General features: G+C 39.3%; 1 protein-coding gene across 1 annotated transcript in view; it reads left to right on the top strand.

The window, feature by feature from the left end:
* Positions 1-855: 855 nt before the first annotated feature.
* Positions 856-18,172, top strand: part of CCDC192 (coiled-coil domain containing 192) — a 190,861-nt gene continuing 173,544 nt past the window's right edge. The window contains exons 1-2 of the mRNA XM_059691842.1: positions 856-917; positions 6,030-6,081. Of these exons, the coding sequence (XP_059547825.1) occupies positions 856-917; positions 6,030-6,081 (114 nt within the window). The remainder of the gene's footprint in view (positions 918-6,029; positions 6,082-18,172) is intronic.

Here is an 18,172-nt window from a genome sequence, read left to right as displayed (position 1 = left end):
GGTTATTTGATCTATATGCTGTATCCCTAGAAACAAGTTCTGTGATTTAAAAAACCGCTAACCAAGCTAATTTGGGATGGGCTGTGTGACTAGATTTGGGTGAGCCCAGGAGATAAGGGAGTGATTTTCATCCACACACTGCAGAGCTCGCACATGTACTTCCTGCCAGAGCAGGAAGTAAAGTGAATACAGACTGACCTGGATCCACACATGTGTCTGGGAAGAGATGTAGCAAATGGCTGGGAGCAAGTGGCTGCTGTCTTCAGATGAACAACAGAGCAGTAGTGGCTGCACATGAGTTGTGACAGGGAGCAGAGGTCCAGCTAATCAGGCATAATGTAGCACCTCTGCAATGCTGTATCAAGAAAGAAGTCTTAATTAGGATACTGCCAGGTAGGGTTTCTGTCTGGGGCCAATGAGTCCCGGGGAAAATCATCACAATTAGGGATCTGTGGCAAAAACCACTGAGAAGCCTGTAACCCAGTCCATTTCTGTGTCAGCACCCCTCTCTAACAAGCAGTGTGACTATTTCCTTAGCACTGGTCCTGGAGGTAGCAGACTAAGGTTCGAGCACAAAACCACTGCTGCTGGCCACTCTGAATGCTTTTTTCAGAAATAATGAATATGCAGTGATTCCTCGTTTATAGTCATATCTGCATCTGATTGGTGAGGGGTTTCTGAGGCTTTGTAATTGGGATTTTTTTTCTTTGAGAAGTTAACTGTCTTTTCCACAGCCATTCTGGTCGCCTAGCAACAGGTGACAGCAGAACAGTAACAGGGATTCTAAAACTCTAAGGAATGGGGATAGTTGATGTCTGTCCCATGGACAGGATACCCCAGTGGGCCTGACTTGAGATGGGACAATGTTATGGCAGTAAATCTGTGGCTCCGGAGTCTGACACCCCAGAGAGAATCAGGTGAGTCCACAGCTCTTCCTTTCCCAAAATAATTCATAGGATTTTGAGATAAAGTAACCTTTGCTCAGTGCTTCCAGGAAAACCTTTCTATAAAATCTGGGGGAAAACATTAGACAGACTTTTCATCCTTTCTTGGGGAATGACCCCGTTATGTGAACCAGGCTGTCTTCCCAGATCACAGGGCAGGACCTGAACACACAGTAGGTCTTCAACAAATATTTGTCAAATGAATAAGCTGTCTCTCACTTGCTCTTCTCAAAATCACATCCTCACCCTAACCATTTTACTGGTGTAGGAAGGGGTGTGGGGGGCAGGGGAGCTGACCTCGGCCTTTTTTTAGAGCCACAGCAATAAAATGTCACCTTCACTGCTCTGTTGACAGGAGATATACACAAAAGAAGACAGGTCATTCCAACACCCCCAAGTAAAAGCCCAAACCAAATCTAGCTACAAATATGGAAGCACAGTTCAGCTCTGTAACTGATCTATGGTTAATCACTGGAAAACTTTCATGCTGGCACACTACTCATTTCCCTCTCAAACGTGGAATTACCTTCCATTTTGAATTTTCTTATACACCTTGAGTGAGAGCTGGACCCAGGAAGGCGGTATTCTGTGCGTTATGGTCACCTGTAACCATAGCTCTGCTTTGTGAAGCTTTAAAATGTATTTTTTTTATGACATGAAATGTGTGGGCCTTGTTTTTTATTTATTTTTACCCTTGAGTCTGTGGTCTGTGGGTGATGTGGGAAATTCATAAAGCCCCCCCAATTTTATGTGAAGTGTTTCCATATGCAAAAGAGTGCACGAACCTCAAAAAATTAACCATCTTTGGGAGGGAGGAAATTTTGTCTGTTGAAAATGAATTTAGCAAACACTCATTTTTTAAAAATTTCCCTGAACATTGCACCTAAAGAGATAATATGTGCTGTCAATTGGAGAGGTGAACATGTTACCAAATGGAAGAAAAATGCCCTGTGGTTAACAACTTTGAAATGAATAGCCCAGTGTACGGCCGCAGGGGAGCCGGGTGGAGGGTCAGACTTTGCTCTCACTGCCGACGATCACTGGTGTTTTTGTTTTCCTGGTAGATGAAGCTCCGTGTTCTGTGCAAGGAGAGAGCAGGGCTCTGAGGCAGGAGACCGTGGGCCACGCTACCTTGGTTAACCTTTAGGTGGGTTCAGTTCAGCTCCTTCCCTTCTAAGCAGGAGTAAACTGGTCCCATTATCTACTTGCCTGCCCTACTTTCTTTCCCCTCTTCCTTTCTTCTCATGCCCTCAGACAAACCTTCTCCAAAATTTATACAAACCAAATGGGAACTTGCTTCTAAGTTGTCTACGTAAGGGAGGGTAAGGCCTGGGATGCAATTAACCTTGGGAATAAAAAAAAAAAAAAAGCATCTTCCCAGGAAACTCTTTCCTGTAAAAATTGGGTACTTTTAAAACTTTATTAAAATCATTTATTCAGAGGGACTCATTGGTGACTGATTACCAACTTCAACTCAGCATTGGAAACATAAGGTAAAAGGTTTAGAAAACAGAAAGATTTCACTTAAAGGAAGGAATCGTTTATGTTCTTGTCAAGCACTGAGAAAAAATAACTGTAAAGCTTACTTACAAGTCACATTATTATTCCCTGCCAGTAGAAATTTAAATAAATTTTTTCAGTTTTCCCATGAACAGTGAAGAAAACACTGCAATGAAAACAAGCTTTGTAAATATATTTGTTCGTTTTAATTTGTTTTCTCTCAGGCTAATAGGCTTTACAAAGCTTCCCCCCCCCTTAATTATGGTGCAACATGACTTGTACTGTGTATGCTATGCTGCTATGGATACTCTAAGGCCATGACTCATGACCTTTAAATATTATTGTCAGGCAGCCAAAGGTCTCTCACTTTTTTTTTTTTTTTTTTTTTTTTTTAGCTCTCTCACTTTTAAACCAGTAGTTTTGTTTCAGGCCCTGTTAAGAGAAGGTGGTTTCAAATAGTTTTCTCTTGTTTATTTGTAGCACATCTGAATATGCACATTAGGGTTTTATACTCAAATGTTTTGTTTTGTTTGGCTTCATTTAGTGACATAATATGAATTTCTTGTTTGAAATGTCATTGGGTGACAAAAATATAAATAAGGTATAGTCCTCATATTCCTATGAGGGTGTCACTGAGAAATGCAAAGACATAGGCAGACAAATAATTATGTACATCGTGAAATGTAATAAGGGATATAAAACACAAACATCCAAAAACGACAGAGACAAGAAATACCTCTGATTGGTAGGGTCAGAGAGGCAGCTTTTGAGCTATAGTGTGAGGAATGGGTAAGGTTTTGACAAGCAGAGAAGAGAGCTTGAGCATTCTAGTTGGAAAAAACAACCCGAGAAAAGGATAAATGCATACTCTGGAACTATTGGGTAGAGTCTGGTGAAAATATCAGTTTCGTGAGCTGCACTGATAGAAGATAAAATTAGTAAGAAGGCAAGAGGGACCAGCCTAGTAAGGTTTGTTGTGTTGTGTTGTCCAGCAACTGTGATAACCAAGAGGCTGTTTTCCATTTCATGATAGAGAGTTACTGTCAAGTAGAAAGCACCAAAATCCTGTTGGTTTGTTTTTATTTATTTAGGTACAGTGCAAGGAAAGTAATTACTTCTATCAGAACCTCAATGTGTCCTTCCACTAAGTGGGGATTTCATTAATTTTGCTCAGTAGTCACTGATTACTTTGTGAACATTTTAAATGAATTTAAAAATTTTTTGAAAAGTGAGAGGCATGCACAGAAATATGGAAATAAAATAATATATTTGTTAGGGAGATAGTAGGATAGAAAATAATAAAAGTATCCCTGGTCTTTAAAGTAAGGTTTATTGGCTGGCTAAAGTAGAATGAGATTTATTAAGATTTAAGATTTATTAAATCATCTGTTTATGCATTCATTTATTGAACAAATATTTATAGACCTTCCTAGCCCTCTTCAGGATGCTAAGGATAGAGTAACAAAAATAACAATAGAAAAAAAAATTATATTTTCAAGGAGTTTACATTTTTAGTAGGGAAGAGACACAATAAATACAATAAATAAGCAAATGATGTAGCATGTTAGAAGGTTTTAAGTACTTCAAAAAAAAATAAGTAAAATGATGAGGATGGATATTTCAATTTTCAATGAGGTGCATATGGCAGGCCTCACTGAAAAAGTGATATTTGAGCAAAGAGATGAAGGAAATGGGAAAGAACCAAGTAGACAGGTGTGGAGAAAGTATTCCTGGCAGAGGAACTTGAGATGGGAGTCTCTATGGGTGGCTGAGGAAGAGTGAGGAGGCCGGTGTGACTTGCAGGGGAGGGGCTGAGAAGGAGAATATTACGTGGGGTCAGGAGGGACTGGGATGGAGCCCTATGGTGGATGGGAAGGGTGCATGGCAGAGACCTCTGTAGGGCCTTGTAGGCCATTATATGGACTTCGGGTTTTATTCTGAGTGACATGAGATCCCTCGTTTGAGGGTTCTGAGCACAGGAGTGAAATGATTTTCCTTATGGTTGATGTATGGAAAACAGAATATAGGGGGCAAAGGTGGAAGCAGAGAACCATTTAGGAGGTTAATTCAATAGCTCAGACAAGAGCTGATGGCAGCTTGAACCAGGGTGCTAACAGTGCAGGTGGTGAGAATGGCCGGATACTGGACATATTTTGATGGTAGAACCAAAAATTTCCTGATGGATTGATTGGATATGGGTTCTGAGGCAAAAACAGGAGTCAATATTTTAGCCTGAGCAATGATGTCATCAACTGAAATGGGGAAGACTGCAAGTAGAGAAGATTTGGGAGTAGGGATCAGGAGTTAGGTTTTGGAAATGTTGAAATTAAGATATTTGTTCTTATCTCAGAAATAAGATATGAGATGTCAAGAAGGCAATTGAATGAGGGAATCTGGAATTCGAGGAAGAAGTCTGGACTAGAGATATGTATTTGGGAGTGATCATCATATTGATGGTATTTAAAGCCAAGCGGTTGAATGAGATCATCAAGGGAGTGAATGTAACTAGAGAACAGAAGATGTTCTAGAGCTTGCCAAAGTCAAGTGCTCAGGGAGGTGGGAAAGGACCATCAAAGGAGACTGAAGAGCAGCAGGTGGCACAGGAAAGAAACCTAGGAGGGCCTTAGGGTGTCCTGGAGCCAAGTGAAGAAAGCATTTCCAGGAGGGAGTGATGCATCATGCCACAACTCTGAAGTAAGGTGAGTTGTGACAAACGACCCTTGAATGTAGTAATGTGGAGATCACTGGTGAATTCAGTAAGTGCAGTTTCTGTGGATTGTTTTAACAAACTGAATGGAGTGGCTTTAACAAAAATTAGGAGGAAAGGAATTGGAGACAGTGAGCATATAGTTTTGCTATAAAGGCGGGGGGAATATTCAAGCAGAAACTAAAAGGTTAAGAGGGTTTGAGATGCAAAGAATAACAGCATGTTTGGAAACTATTACAAATGATCCAAGAGAGAGAGGGAGGGAGGAAGGGAGGGAGGGAGAGAGAGAGAGAGAGAGAGAGAGAGAGAGAGAGAGAGAGAGAGAGAGAAGAAGAAGAAGAAGAAGAAGAAGAAGAAGAAGAAGAAGAAGAAGAAGAAGAAGAAGAAGAAGAAGAAGAAGAAAAGAGAGAGAAGAGAAGAGAAGAGAAGAGAAGAGAAGAGAAGAGAAGAGAAGAGAAGAGAAGAGAAGAGAAGAGAAGAGAAGAGAAGAGAAGAGAGAATGAATTCCCCAAGTGTGCTATTTCATAGGATAATATGCTTCCCTCCCTCTACTTCTTTTTTTAGAGGAAAGAAGAGATTTCGCAGGTTTACAGAACAGATTGTACTGTTTGGACTGCTTATTCTCAAGAGAACCTTTAAAGGCTATTTATCTTCTCTGAGTAAAGTTCACATTCCATAGTTTTGACTTCCTTGGAAATGTTCAGAAATTGACATTTGGAGGAAATACTTGAGGAAATTTATCTTCAATATTACAGTATAAAAACCTATTTGGGGTGGTGGTGGTGGTGGTGGTGGTGGTGGTGGTGGTGGTGGTGTGTATACAACTGCGTAAGCTTCTGAAATAAAATGTTGAAATTAAAACTCTTACTTTATTCCAGCATCACATCTGGAAGTTTCGAGTCAGAGAAACAACAAAGAAACAAACTATCGGTAAGAAATAAAGTTTGCATTAACTATTTAAAAAAACATTAAAGTTAATAAAACTGTAACTTCTTTGACTAATGTTGAGATTTTTTCCTATGTTTCATACTCATATTTTACTAAGTAAAGATTATAAAAAATAAAACACGGAATTTTCTTTCTCAAGAAAAACGAGGTAAAGTGGGCAGGTGCCAATTCGGGGATGTTATCGGGCAGCAGGGAAGTTAGGGTTGGTGTGGTGTGGCCTTTTCCATTTTCACTTGCTCTTGGTGGCCCTAGGATATCATAGACATCCTGGGTTACTTCAAACATTTTCTTGTACATGAGGTAATCCTAGAATTCAGACATGATACAGGTGGGGTAAGTTACAGTATTTGAGTTTACATCACAGTCTATTCCAGAGAGTTCCAGTTCATGCTTTTTCAACTCAGCTGACGACATGCCTAGATCTGACCTCTGAGGTCTTCTCTCTTCCTGAGACAGCAGCTGGGTCCTTTCTACCTGAGCCTCATCTAGACCCTCCTTAGGCCTCAGGTGGCAACTGTGCGGGTTGCTGATAAGTGTGAAAGCTGAGTGATTGTGCCCTAACCGGTTTGGCTCAGTGGACAGAGCATCGGCCTGTGGACCGAAGGGTCACAGGTTTGATTCCGGCCAAGGGCATGTACCTTGGTTGCAGGCACATCCCCAGTAGGGGGTGTGCAAAAGGCAGCTGATTGATGTTTCTCTCTCAACGATGTTTCTAACTCTCTATCCCCTCTCCTTTCCCCTCTGTAAAAAATCAATAAAATATATTTTTTACAAAAAAGCTGAGTGGTTGCTACATGGGGGCTCATTATACTAGTTCTCTACTTTTAAGTTTGAGAGTTTCCCTTACAGAAAAAAAAGTCTATCTGTACACTGTGGATTCAGCTTTGGTAAGGAACCCCATAGACTCCACCCATAGACAATTCTGAAACAACCCTTTCAGCTCTAATGTAGAGGCAGTGTGATACAGAAGAATGATTGTAGGACTAGGAATTAGGCCCAAATCAGTCACCTGCAAACTGTGTCATGATAGCCAAGTTAAACTCCCGAGCCTATTTTTCATCCATAGAATTAGGACGATGAGACTTGAATAGTCTACAGGGATACCTTGGAGATACTGCAGCTTTGGTTCCAGACCACCACAATAGTAAAGTGAGTCACATGAATGTTTTGGTTTCCCAGTGCATATAAAGTTATGCTCACACTATACTGTAATCTAGTAAGTGTGCAATAGCACTATGTCTAAAAAGTGTACATACCCTAATTTAAAACTGCGTGATCGCTAAATGCTAAACATTATGTGAGCTTTTGGTGAGTTTAATCTTTTTGCTGCTGGTGGGTCTTGCCTTGATGCTGACGGCTCCTGAATGATTACGTGGTGGTTGCTGAAGGTTGGGGAGGCACAGCCATTTCTTAAAATAAAACAACAATCAAGCTGGACACATCAATCGATTCCTCTTTTCGTGAAGGATTTCACTGTAGCATGTGATGCTGTTGGATAACATTTGGCCCAGAGTATAATTTTTTGCAAAATTGGAGTCACTCCTTTCAAACCCTCTGCTGCTTTATCAACTAAGTTTATGTGATTTTTCTAAATCCTTTGCCATTTCAATAATCTTCACAGCATCTTCACCAGAAATAGATTCCATCTTAAGAAAGCACTTTCTTTGCTCATCCATAAGAAGTTTAAGTTTCTTAAACCTCATTGGTTAAGGCTTTATCATGAGATTGCAGCTGTTCAGTCACGGCTTCAGGCTTCGCTTCTAATTCTGGTTCTCTTGCTGTTTCCACCACATCTGCAGTTACTCCATCAAAGTCTTGAACCCTCAAAGACATCCATGAGGGTTGGAATCAACTTCTTCCAAACTCCTGTTAATGCTCATATTTTGACCTCTTCCCATGAGTCACAAACGCTCTTAATGGCATCTAGAACGGTGACTCCTTTCTAGGTTTTCAATTTACTTTGCTCAGATCTCTCAGAGGAATCACTATCTATAGCCTTACAAAATGGATTTCTTAAATGATAAGACAAAAATCAAAACTGCTCCTGATCCAGGGGCTGCAGAATGGATGCTGTGTTAGCAGCATGAAAACAACAATAGTCTCACTGTGCATCTCCCCCAGAGCTCTTGGGTGACCAAGGTGCACTGTCAGTGAGCAGTAATACTTGTAAAAAAATGTTTTCCCTCAGCTATAGGTCTCAACACTGGACTTAAAATATTCAGTAAACCATGTTGTAAATAAATGTGCTGTCATCCGGGCTTTGTTGTTCCATCCATAGAGCACAGGCAGATCAGATTTAATATAACTCTTAAGAGCCCTAGGAGTTTTGCAATGGTACCTGAGCATTGGCTTCAACTTAAAGCCCCCAGCTGCATCACCCTTAACAAGAGAGTCAGACTGTCCTTTGCAACTTTGAAGCCAGGCAATGACCTCTCTCTAGCTATGAAAGTCCTAGACAGCATCTTCTTCCAATATAAGGCTGTTTGTCTACATTGAAAAACCTGTGTTTATCTCGGCTAGATCATCTGGATAACTTGCTGCAGCTTCTTGCTGCTTCGCTTTCCACTTTTTTGTTACAGAGACACTTCTTTCCTTAAACGTCATGAACCAACCTCTGCTAGCTTCAAACTTGTCTTCTGCAGCTTCCTCGCTTATCTCAGAACTGAAGAGAGTTAAGGCCTTGCTCTGGATTAGGTGTTGGCTTAAGGGAATGTTGTGGCTGGTTTGATCTTCTATCCAGACCACTAAAACTCTCTCAGCAATAAGGCTGTTTCACTGTCTTATGATTCATGTGCTCACTGGAGTAGCACTTTTCACTTCCTTCAGGAACTTTTCCTTTGTCCGCACAAGTTGCTTGCACAAGAGGCCTAGCTTTGGGCCTACCTCAGCTTTTGACATGCCTTCCTCAGTGAATTACTCATTTCCAGCTTTTGATTTAAAGTGAGAGCATGTGACTCTTCCTTTCTCTTGAACATTTAACCATTGCAGGGTTATTAATTGGCCTAATTTTAGTACTGCTGTGTCTCAGGGAATAGGGAGAGCGGAGGAGATGGAAAGAGATGGGAATGGTGGGTTAAGGGAGCCGTCAGAACATACATTTATGACTTAAGTTCGCTATCTTATACGGGCGCTGTTTGGGGAAACTCAAAACAATTACAATAGTAACATCAGAGATCACTGGTCACAGACCACCATGAAAATATAATAATAATGGAAACGTGAAATATTGTGAGAATTATCCAAATTTGACACAGAGACAGTGAGCAATGCTGTTGAAAAAATGACACTGATAGATTTGCTTGATGCAAGGTCGCCACAGACATTCAATTTGTAAAAAGTGCAATGTCTCCAAAGCTCAATAAAGCAACGTGCAATAAGATGAGGCATGCCCGTGCCACAAATGAGATATGTGGAATGCGAAAGTTATTGGCTAAGGACCGACAAGTGTAAAGGAGTACAGGAGTACAGTTATTGGAAACCTATAGCATTCAAATGGGCTTTCCTGTGGGCCAAGGGACCCTGCTCTTTGAATACTCTTGCTTCTTTCTGGATTCAGCAGTTCTGCTCTCCCAGCATCACCAGCTAAGAACAACTGATCTAGTGAGGTGCATACCCAGAACCTCACTTCTGAACAATTATTTTGTTCATAAAATGTTAACATCTCTTTTCTAAGTATAGTTCATTTAATCTGGCCCCAGAGAGAATGGTTACACCTCTCAAATCCACCATCATTTTCAGAAGGAGGGCTTTTAGAGAATAAATAAAAGTCAATTAGACTAGTAAAATATGACTTTAATTAAAAATTTATTTTCTAACTTGGAAGGCTAGTTTCATCTTAGACGGCTTTTATTTTTCAGTTAGCAAAAGAGAACCTAATAATGAGTTTTTATTTTATATAGTGGGCCTATTTATGACCCTATTGCTCAAAGAGGAAGTATCCCTCACAGGAAACATTGATCTCTGGTTAGAACCCTTGGGTTAGCAGTTGAATTGGGGTTTTGGAAATGGGAGACTTTAGGTCTCCCATCTGGTACTGCCTTTTCCTCTAACAATGCTAACCAATTAGCACTCTAGAGGCAACCCTGTCACTGAAAAGGACCAGGTGCCAATCACCACACTCAGGATTTTTGCCTAAGGCTCCCAATTAGCTTCCAGAGTTCAGAATCTATTTCCTTTCAATTTACATTTAACATAGTTGGGAGCCCTGGGGCGTGAAGTAGCTGGTTCTGCTTTAGTTACTGTATTTTTATATTTCTAAAAGAATACATTTAGCTAAAGGAGGCTAGGATTAAAGACTTCAAGATGTGCATAGGATGTCCACAATTAGTGCTGCTCCCTCATTGCACAATCCTCTTTAAATTTTGGAACTCACAGAATGATCACTCAGCAGAACCTATTCTGCTCTGTACCATGAAGAACCAAATTGCAGGTGGACCTCAGATGCCTCTTTTAAATAGTTCTAGTTAGCTTTGGTAGAGGGGATAGAGATGAAGGATGAAAGTTGTTCAATGTTATAAAGAAGTCCTGAAAACTCATGCGCAATGAATCATACTCTACCTTGTGGCACCACTGTCTGGAGACCCTGGTTCCTCATTTTCCTTCAGAATATCTGTTTCAACTTTTGGACCCCCCTGGTAAACTGTGCCTTCTTAGGATGAGGACTGGCCTGCACTCATCTCTGTGTTCCTGGGACAAAGTTTCGGATACTAACAGCACTCAATGAGTATAGTTTGAAATAGAACAAATGCATTGCAGTAGGTGATTGACAGATACCATCCCTCTGAATCCTTATAGCAACAGACAGGGGTGATGTCCAGAAACATCACCTATTATATGGACACACTTCTTCTAATTATTATTAACACGTTAGAAATGAAGTAATTGAGATGCAGAGAAGCTGAGGGAGATTTCAGCTGTTGAATGATCAATGAATATGTGTTCACTATATAGTAGGAATAATATGGGACAATCCAGTGAGAGTTAGTTTATTTATATCCACTTCTTGGGTGCCAGGTTGTCCCTGTTTATCTGGATCTTATTCCTTTGGGCCTGTAGAATATTATTTGAACTGTTGCCATTGCCCCATTCTAACATCCTCTGACAGAAAACAGCCAGTGCATGTAGATCAAGCATGTCAAACTCGTGGCCCACGGGCCGCATACTTCATTTATTTGACCTGTGTTAGTCTTTGAGTTTGACATGCTTGACGTAGATCATCTCATTTGAAACTGTTTAGGAAATAAAAATTCTATTGCAAGGAGGCTTGGCCTCAACAGGATAGCTGGCTCAGGATTTCTCCCCCTGAACTATTCCTGAGAACTGTGATGCATAGAAATGAACAACGTAAACCATATGATGTCACTGGCCCTGTGGACTGGCACACAGTGAGAATATGGGTATGAGTTCATTAATGCTAGAGTATGTATAGAGTACTTCACTCATTGTGCAAAACTAAGATTATTATAAAACCTCATTATGCCATTTAGCTTTCAAGTTATAATTTAGTGACGACTTCATTTAAAAAATCATGATGTTACGTGACAAATATATAAAAGCACTTTAAAAATTTTTAAATTGTAAGTCAAATTCATAACACACCGTATAGGGAGTCAGCTTTTCAAAATGACCGTAAAGTAGCTAAAACATTTTACATTTGATAAACTGGGGAAGGCAAGCAATGCCTTAAATTGTGTCAATTTTTATAAATTCTGTTCTTCTTTTAGTACTTGGTATAATACAGCATTATTTTTCAGGAAGCATATATTTGATAATATTTCTCACATTTCTAAAATTTAGCATTCTAAAATGGCTTTTAGAAGATTTCTCCTTTTGATGAGCAAACTCTCAAATCATTAATGAATCACAGTTAATGTATCACTTGTGCTTTCAATTGAACATTTCAAGTGGTTTAAGAAGACATTCCTATTTATACTTAACATGAGGTCAATATAGAACTGTAGTTCTGCATATATTTAAATACAAAGATTTGCTGCTGTTCTAGGAAATACTTTATTTATTTATTTATTTATTTATTTATTTATTTATTTATTTATTTATTTATTTATTTATTTTGCCATTATAATAGGTGAGAAATATCTCAAAACTTTTTGTTTTGGATCTTTTTCCTACCTTTCTTCCTCCCTCCTCTCCCCCCTTTGCTGAAGCATACTTGCCAAATTTAAAGTGTACAAGTTGATGAATTTTGACATATGTTTATACACATGAAACCACAACCCCAGTCTATCAAGATAATGAAACTATTCATCGCCCCCAGAAGTTTCTCATTTTAATAACATTAGCTCCAGAATTTCTCATTTGAATAATAGGGTCTATTTAACTTGTGAGCAGAGACCATAAAAAAGACCTTAGCAGTTTAAAATGAGGCTGGCCAAAAACTAGAAAGTGTCCTTTAGAAAATGATCCTTTGCAAGCAACCAGCAAGACAACTTATTTTATTTTTAACTTCTATGATAAAGTAAATGAATAAGTAACAAAAGGTCCTGTTTTCACATGCAGATGTGTTCCTTTATATTTTTTAAATGTCAACAGACAAATAAATTTAAAAAACATGGGGCACTGAAGCAGATTGTTTACAGATAGGATGTTTTGCAGAATTTCCCCAATAGGCATGGGTGGCACAAAGGACCTCCATAAAATGAAGCATTTGAGTGTCTGCAAATTTGTTTCATCAAATGCCCATGACATTTTCTCTCCATTTGGCTCCTTCAAATGGTAAAAACTTCCAGACAACAGGCATTATTTGGGAAAAGCGTGCTAATTTGTGCTGTGTAGTGCTGACACGTTTCATTTTCTGTGCCAGTGAAAATGTCGAGAAGTTTGTGTGTAGACGAGGAAGGAAGTTGTGAGATGTAAAAAAGGCGACAGAAGTCAAATGTACCGTATACATTTAGATACATAAAAGTTTAATGTATGTAGTTAGTTGAATTTAAGGATTGCTCTGAATTAATATTCTGGATAAAATCAAGTTTCCCATACAATTTTCTCATCTTCTGAAACCTGAGTGTTTAGATCAGAGCAAGGGGGAAGTATGTTTTGGGGGCCATCTGAGCAGTCAATCTGACTTTTAAAGAGCACATCAGTTGCTGTGGTCTGAAGAAAAATACTTTCCCACACGTCAAAGTGTCCTTGAGAGAGAACATCCTCCAAAGGGCCTAGCGGCCAGTGGTCGGCAAACTCATTAGTCAACAGAGCCAAATATCAACAGGACTTCTTCAAAATAGACTCGCCCAGGCCGAAAACTGACTTCTGTGCATGGGCCACAAAGTTTCAATCGCACTGTACCACGCCTGCATGTGGTATTTTGTGGAAGAGCCGTACCCAAGGGGCCAAAGAGCCGCAGTTTGCCGACCACGGGCCTAGCCAATTATTCAATCTAGCCTTTCCCAGGAGGAAATCTCCCCTGGGGAGGTGCTCTTTGGATGCGTGGAGAGAAGGGAGAGCCTGGGGTGACCTGGGCGTGCGGAGCTCATGGATGCAGGCTCTCAGGCGAGAGCCGGGCCTCTGGCTGCCTTCATCTCATCAGGCCAATTGGATAACACAGACTTCATTTGTTTTGATAGTTTTGTTAAAGTGAAATTTGCTGCTGGGAATAATAACCCCAAGTCATCATGTCAGTCGCTGAGCTGTTTGTGTTAGATCAGGTATCAGAGCCAGTCGGTTATTTCAAAATATTTCTAATAATTTGAATCAATGTGGTGTGTTATCTGTACTTAAAGAGGTCCAGAGAAATGGAGCATTTCTCCAAGTTTTGGCTAGAGTTTGCTTCTTGCAAAAGTTGACTTTCTCCTCAAACAAAATTGTGCGCTAATGCATAGACATGAAAATATAATTTAGTCCTGAAAATTCTATACCTCATAAGAAAACTTACACTCACCACTATTTCAACCCATTTAAGAAGAATTTGTTAATATTCAAAATAAGTAATAGAAAACATTTGTAACCTTTGTTACAGTACTAGCTGTACCCAGCCACGCGTTGCTGTGGCTCAGCCTGGTTAAATGGAAAAGAAAGAAAAGAGAAAGCGCACGTTTCTAATATGTTTAATTTCACAATGCTTGTGGAATATTGTACAATATTTTTTGTTGTTCCATTGTCTGTGCAGATATAGAGATTGTCTGGTTTGCCGACTCTAGAACACGCAACATATAACTGTCCATGTGAGAAGCAATCCGTGTCTAGATCTAAACCGCACAATTCTAAAGATTGGCCTTGAGCTTTGTTGATGGTGATTGCAAACGCCAATTGAATTGGGAATTGCAATCTCTTAAATTGAAATGGCATATCCGTTGGAATCATAGGAATGCGAGGAATGAGGACATCTTCACCTTTGAAAGGTCCTGTCAAGATTGTTGCTTCTACGTCGTTGCTCAATTTTTTTACCTCAAGCCGCGTGCCATTGCAAAGCTTTGGCTGGTTGATATTTCCCAACATGATAATTGGCACTCTGATTTTCAATTGCAGTACGTGCGGTGGCATCCCTGGCAGATCGAGTGAATTCAAAAACTCTGTTGGATAATGAACTGCTTCATCTGCTTCCACAACAATGTCGACAGACTTGTATGTGACTGCCTCGCTTTGAACGTTAGACTGAATAATATTGTTAAGTTCGTAGACATCTTTGTTCTTGGCCTCAAGAATAGCTCTTTCACTCAGCCAATAGTGATTCTTATAATTGGTTTGAATATTGGAAAATACTTTTTCAACCAATTCTTCTTTTGACGTCACTAAATTGCAGACGTTATGAGGCAATGAAATTTGTCCTGAGGTCAGACCAACCGGCACCGTTCTGTTCCCAATTTCCAGCAATTGATGTGAGAATATTTCAGCTGATCAATCGTTTTGCAGCTAGACACGCATATTTGTAGTTAATTTTATCTACAATTTATAACTGTAAACAGAAACATCGAAATGGAATCGTAAAATATTTAGTATAGCCTGTGTGGCTTTTATATCCAACAGATGGCGCTGTTTTTCAAAAAAAGCATGTTTTTACCTGTCACAGGTGTGACATCTATATAATAGTCTATCTACATATATAAAAACATGTGCATATTAGAATGCAACATTGTGTCAAAATTTCAAAGCAATCGGTGAAGAACTTTCGGAGATTTAAGATTTTGAACAAATGAACATTTACATTTTTATTTATATAGATAATATCTTTAATATACTAAGTTCTCATAAAAATCAACGAGGAAAAGATTTACCCTTAAATTAAAAAAAGAATGGTTGAGCGTTGACCTATGAACCAGGAGGTCATGGTTCAATTACTGGTCAGGGCACATGCCCGGGTTGTGGGCTCGATCCCCAGTGGGGGCCGTGCAGGAGACAGCCAATCAATGATTCTCTCTCATCATTGATGTTTTTATCTCTCTCTCCCTCTCCCTTCCTCTCTGAAATCAATAAAAATATATGTATTTTTAAATCGACAAAGGACACAAATCACAATTTACAAAAGAAGACATATAAATATCCAATAAGATGTCCAAACTTGCGTTAACCAAATAAAATGTCCAAACTTAATAGAAGACAAAGAGATAAAAAAGTTTTAAACTTAGATGTCATATTTAACTGTAACTTTGACAGCTATATGAACAGCCAATAGATATATGAAAAGATGTTCAACCTCACTGGCAATTAGGGAAGTGCAAATAAAAACTAAAATGAGATACCACCTCATACCCGTTACAGTGGCCATTATCAACAAGACAAGTATTGGAGAGGTTGTGAAAAAAAGTGAACCCTCTTTCCCTGCTTGTGGGAATATAGACTGGTACAACCACTATGGAAAGCAGTCTGGCAATTTCTCAAAAAACTGAGAATAGAGCTACCATATGACCCAGAAATCCTCCTGAGTATACACTGGAAACCTTGAAATCATGTATTTGCAAAGATATATGCATTTCTATGTTCATTGCAGCATTATTCATGGTGGCCAAGACATGGAAACAGCCAAAGTGCCCTGTGTTTGAGGACTGGAGAAAGGAGATGGGGTACATATACACAATGGAATACTACTCAGCCATAAGAAAGGATGAAATAGCGCCATTTGCAACAACATGGATGGACCTTGAGAACATTATGCTCAGTGAAATAAGTCAGTCAAAGAAAGCTAAGAGCCTTATGATTTCACTCATATGTGGGATATAAAACTGAAACTCATGAACACAAATAGCAGTGTGGTGGTTGCCAGAGGGAAGGGGTGAGGGGAGAATGGAGTCCTAATATATGGTGATGGATTTGACTTTGGGTGGTGAGCACACAGTGCAATATACAGATCTTGTAACATAGAAACCTATACCTGAAACCTATATGATCATGTTTATCAATGTCACCTGAATAAATTTAATTTTAAAAAATAAATAAAATTACTTATTAAAAAGTATTGAAAATATTATTATAGGAAAATGAATAAGAAAACTATGATTCTTGCCCTAACTGGTTTGGCTCAGTGGATAGAGCATCGGTGTACAGACTGAAGGATCCCAGGTTTGATTCCAGTCAAGGGCATGTGCCTTGGTTGCAGGCACATCCCCAGAAGGGAGTGTGCAGGAGGCAGCTGATCAATCTTTCTCTCTCATTGATGTTTCTAACTCTCTAGCCCTCTCCCTTCCTCTCTGTAAAAAAATCAATAAAATATATTTTAAAAAAAAGAAAACTATGATTCTCATATAGTATTGGTGGGTGTGTTAATTTTGGAGATGCAGTCTTAAATGTGTATCAAGAATATAATCTTTAAAATCCAGTAACCGCTTTTTTCATATGTATTAAATAAAAAAACAAGTTGATAGAGGTGTATAAATATGCTTATTACAGGATTGTCCAATAGTAGGGAAACTGCATTTGTACCTAGTAAAATTTATTGTGAACATAAAAAAATTATTGTAATTTTTAAAGTTAAAAATTATAGAAAATAATATCTATCATCATTCAAATATAGATTGTACCTATGATATATTGTTCACTGAAAGTGGTCATAATTTAATCAGATAGAACCATGTATAGTATGAGTTAAAATGTTTTATATGCTATATATCTTACAGGCACACACACACACACACACAGAAGTCTATCGAAGAACGCACCAATTGTGGTCTTAGTCAGCTCAGGCTGCACTAACAAACTGTCACAGACTGGTGGCTTAAACAACAGACATTTATGTATTTCTCACAGTCCTGAAGTCAGAGATTAGGGTACCAGCATGATTGGGTCCCGACTTGCAGATGGTTGCCTTGTTGCTTTATCTCACATGGGGGGTAGAGTGGGAAGCAGTGGAAAAGAGAGAAGTTAACAAACGGAGAGAGCCCACTGATTTCTTCTTGTAAGGACACTAATCCCATCGAGAAGACCCCACCCCGATGACCTCATCTAAACTGAATGACTTCTCAGAGGCCCCAACTCCTAATATTATCACATTGGGAATCCGGGCTTCAACGTGTGAATGTGAGGCAGCAGGTGACACAAACATCAATCCATAACATGTTGCAATCTCTGGATGGTAGGGTTATGAATGATTTTTCTCTTTCATTTTTATACCTTTTAAATTGTATGGATTTGGGGGACATAATATATAGAAAATCTGTGCCACAGAGATGATGCTTAATACATGTATTTTCTCCCTTTTCCTCTCATTTTTATAGTATTGAAGTTTACTTATCTGAATATCTTTCCACCCTTTCTCAACCTTTATCCCACTATGAGCTCCTAAAGCAGGGGTGGGCAAACTTTTTGACTCGAGGGCTACAATGGGTTCTTAAACTGGACGGGAGGGCCGGAACAAAAGCATGGATGGAGTGTTTGTGTGAACTAATATAAATTCAAAGTAAACATCATTACATAAAAGGGTACAGTCTTTTTTTTTTTTTTTTTAGTTTTATTCATTTCAAACGGGCCGGATCCGGCCCGTGGGCCGTAGTTTGCCCACTGCTGTCCTAAAGGGTAGGGAATTTGATTAACTCATCTTTATCCTCCAAGGTTTAGCTCTGGGACCTACACACAAAAGGCACCCAGTAAAGATGTGCATGATCTCATTGTTATTGAGTAGCTAAACACA

This window comes from Myotis daubentonii, chromosome 4 (assembly GCF_963259705.1).
Source record: "Myotis daubentonii chromosome 4, mMyoDau2.1, whole genome shotgun sequence".
NCBI classification, from domain to species: domain Eukaryota; kingdom Metazoa; phylum Chordata; class Mammalia; order Chiroptera; family Vespertilionidae; genus Myotis; species Myotis daubentonii.
Note: the sequence above shows the minus strand (reverse complement) of the source record. Positions and strands in the feature narration are given on the sequence as shown.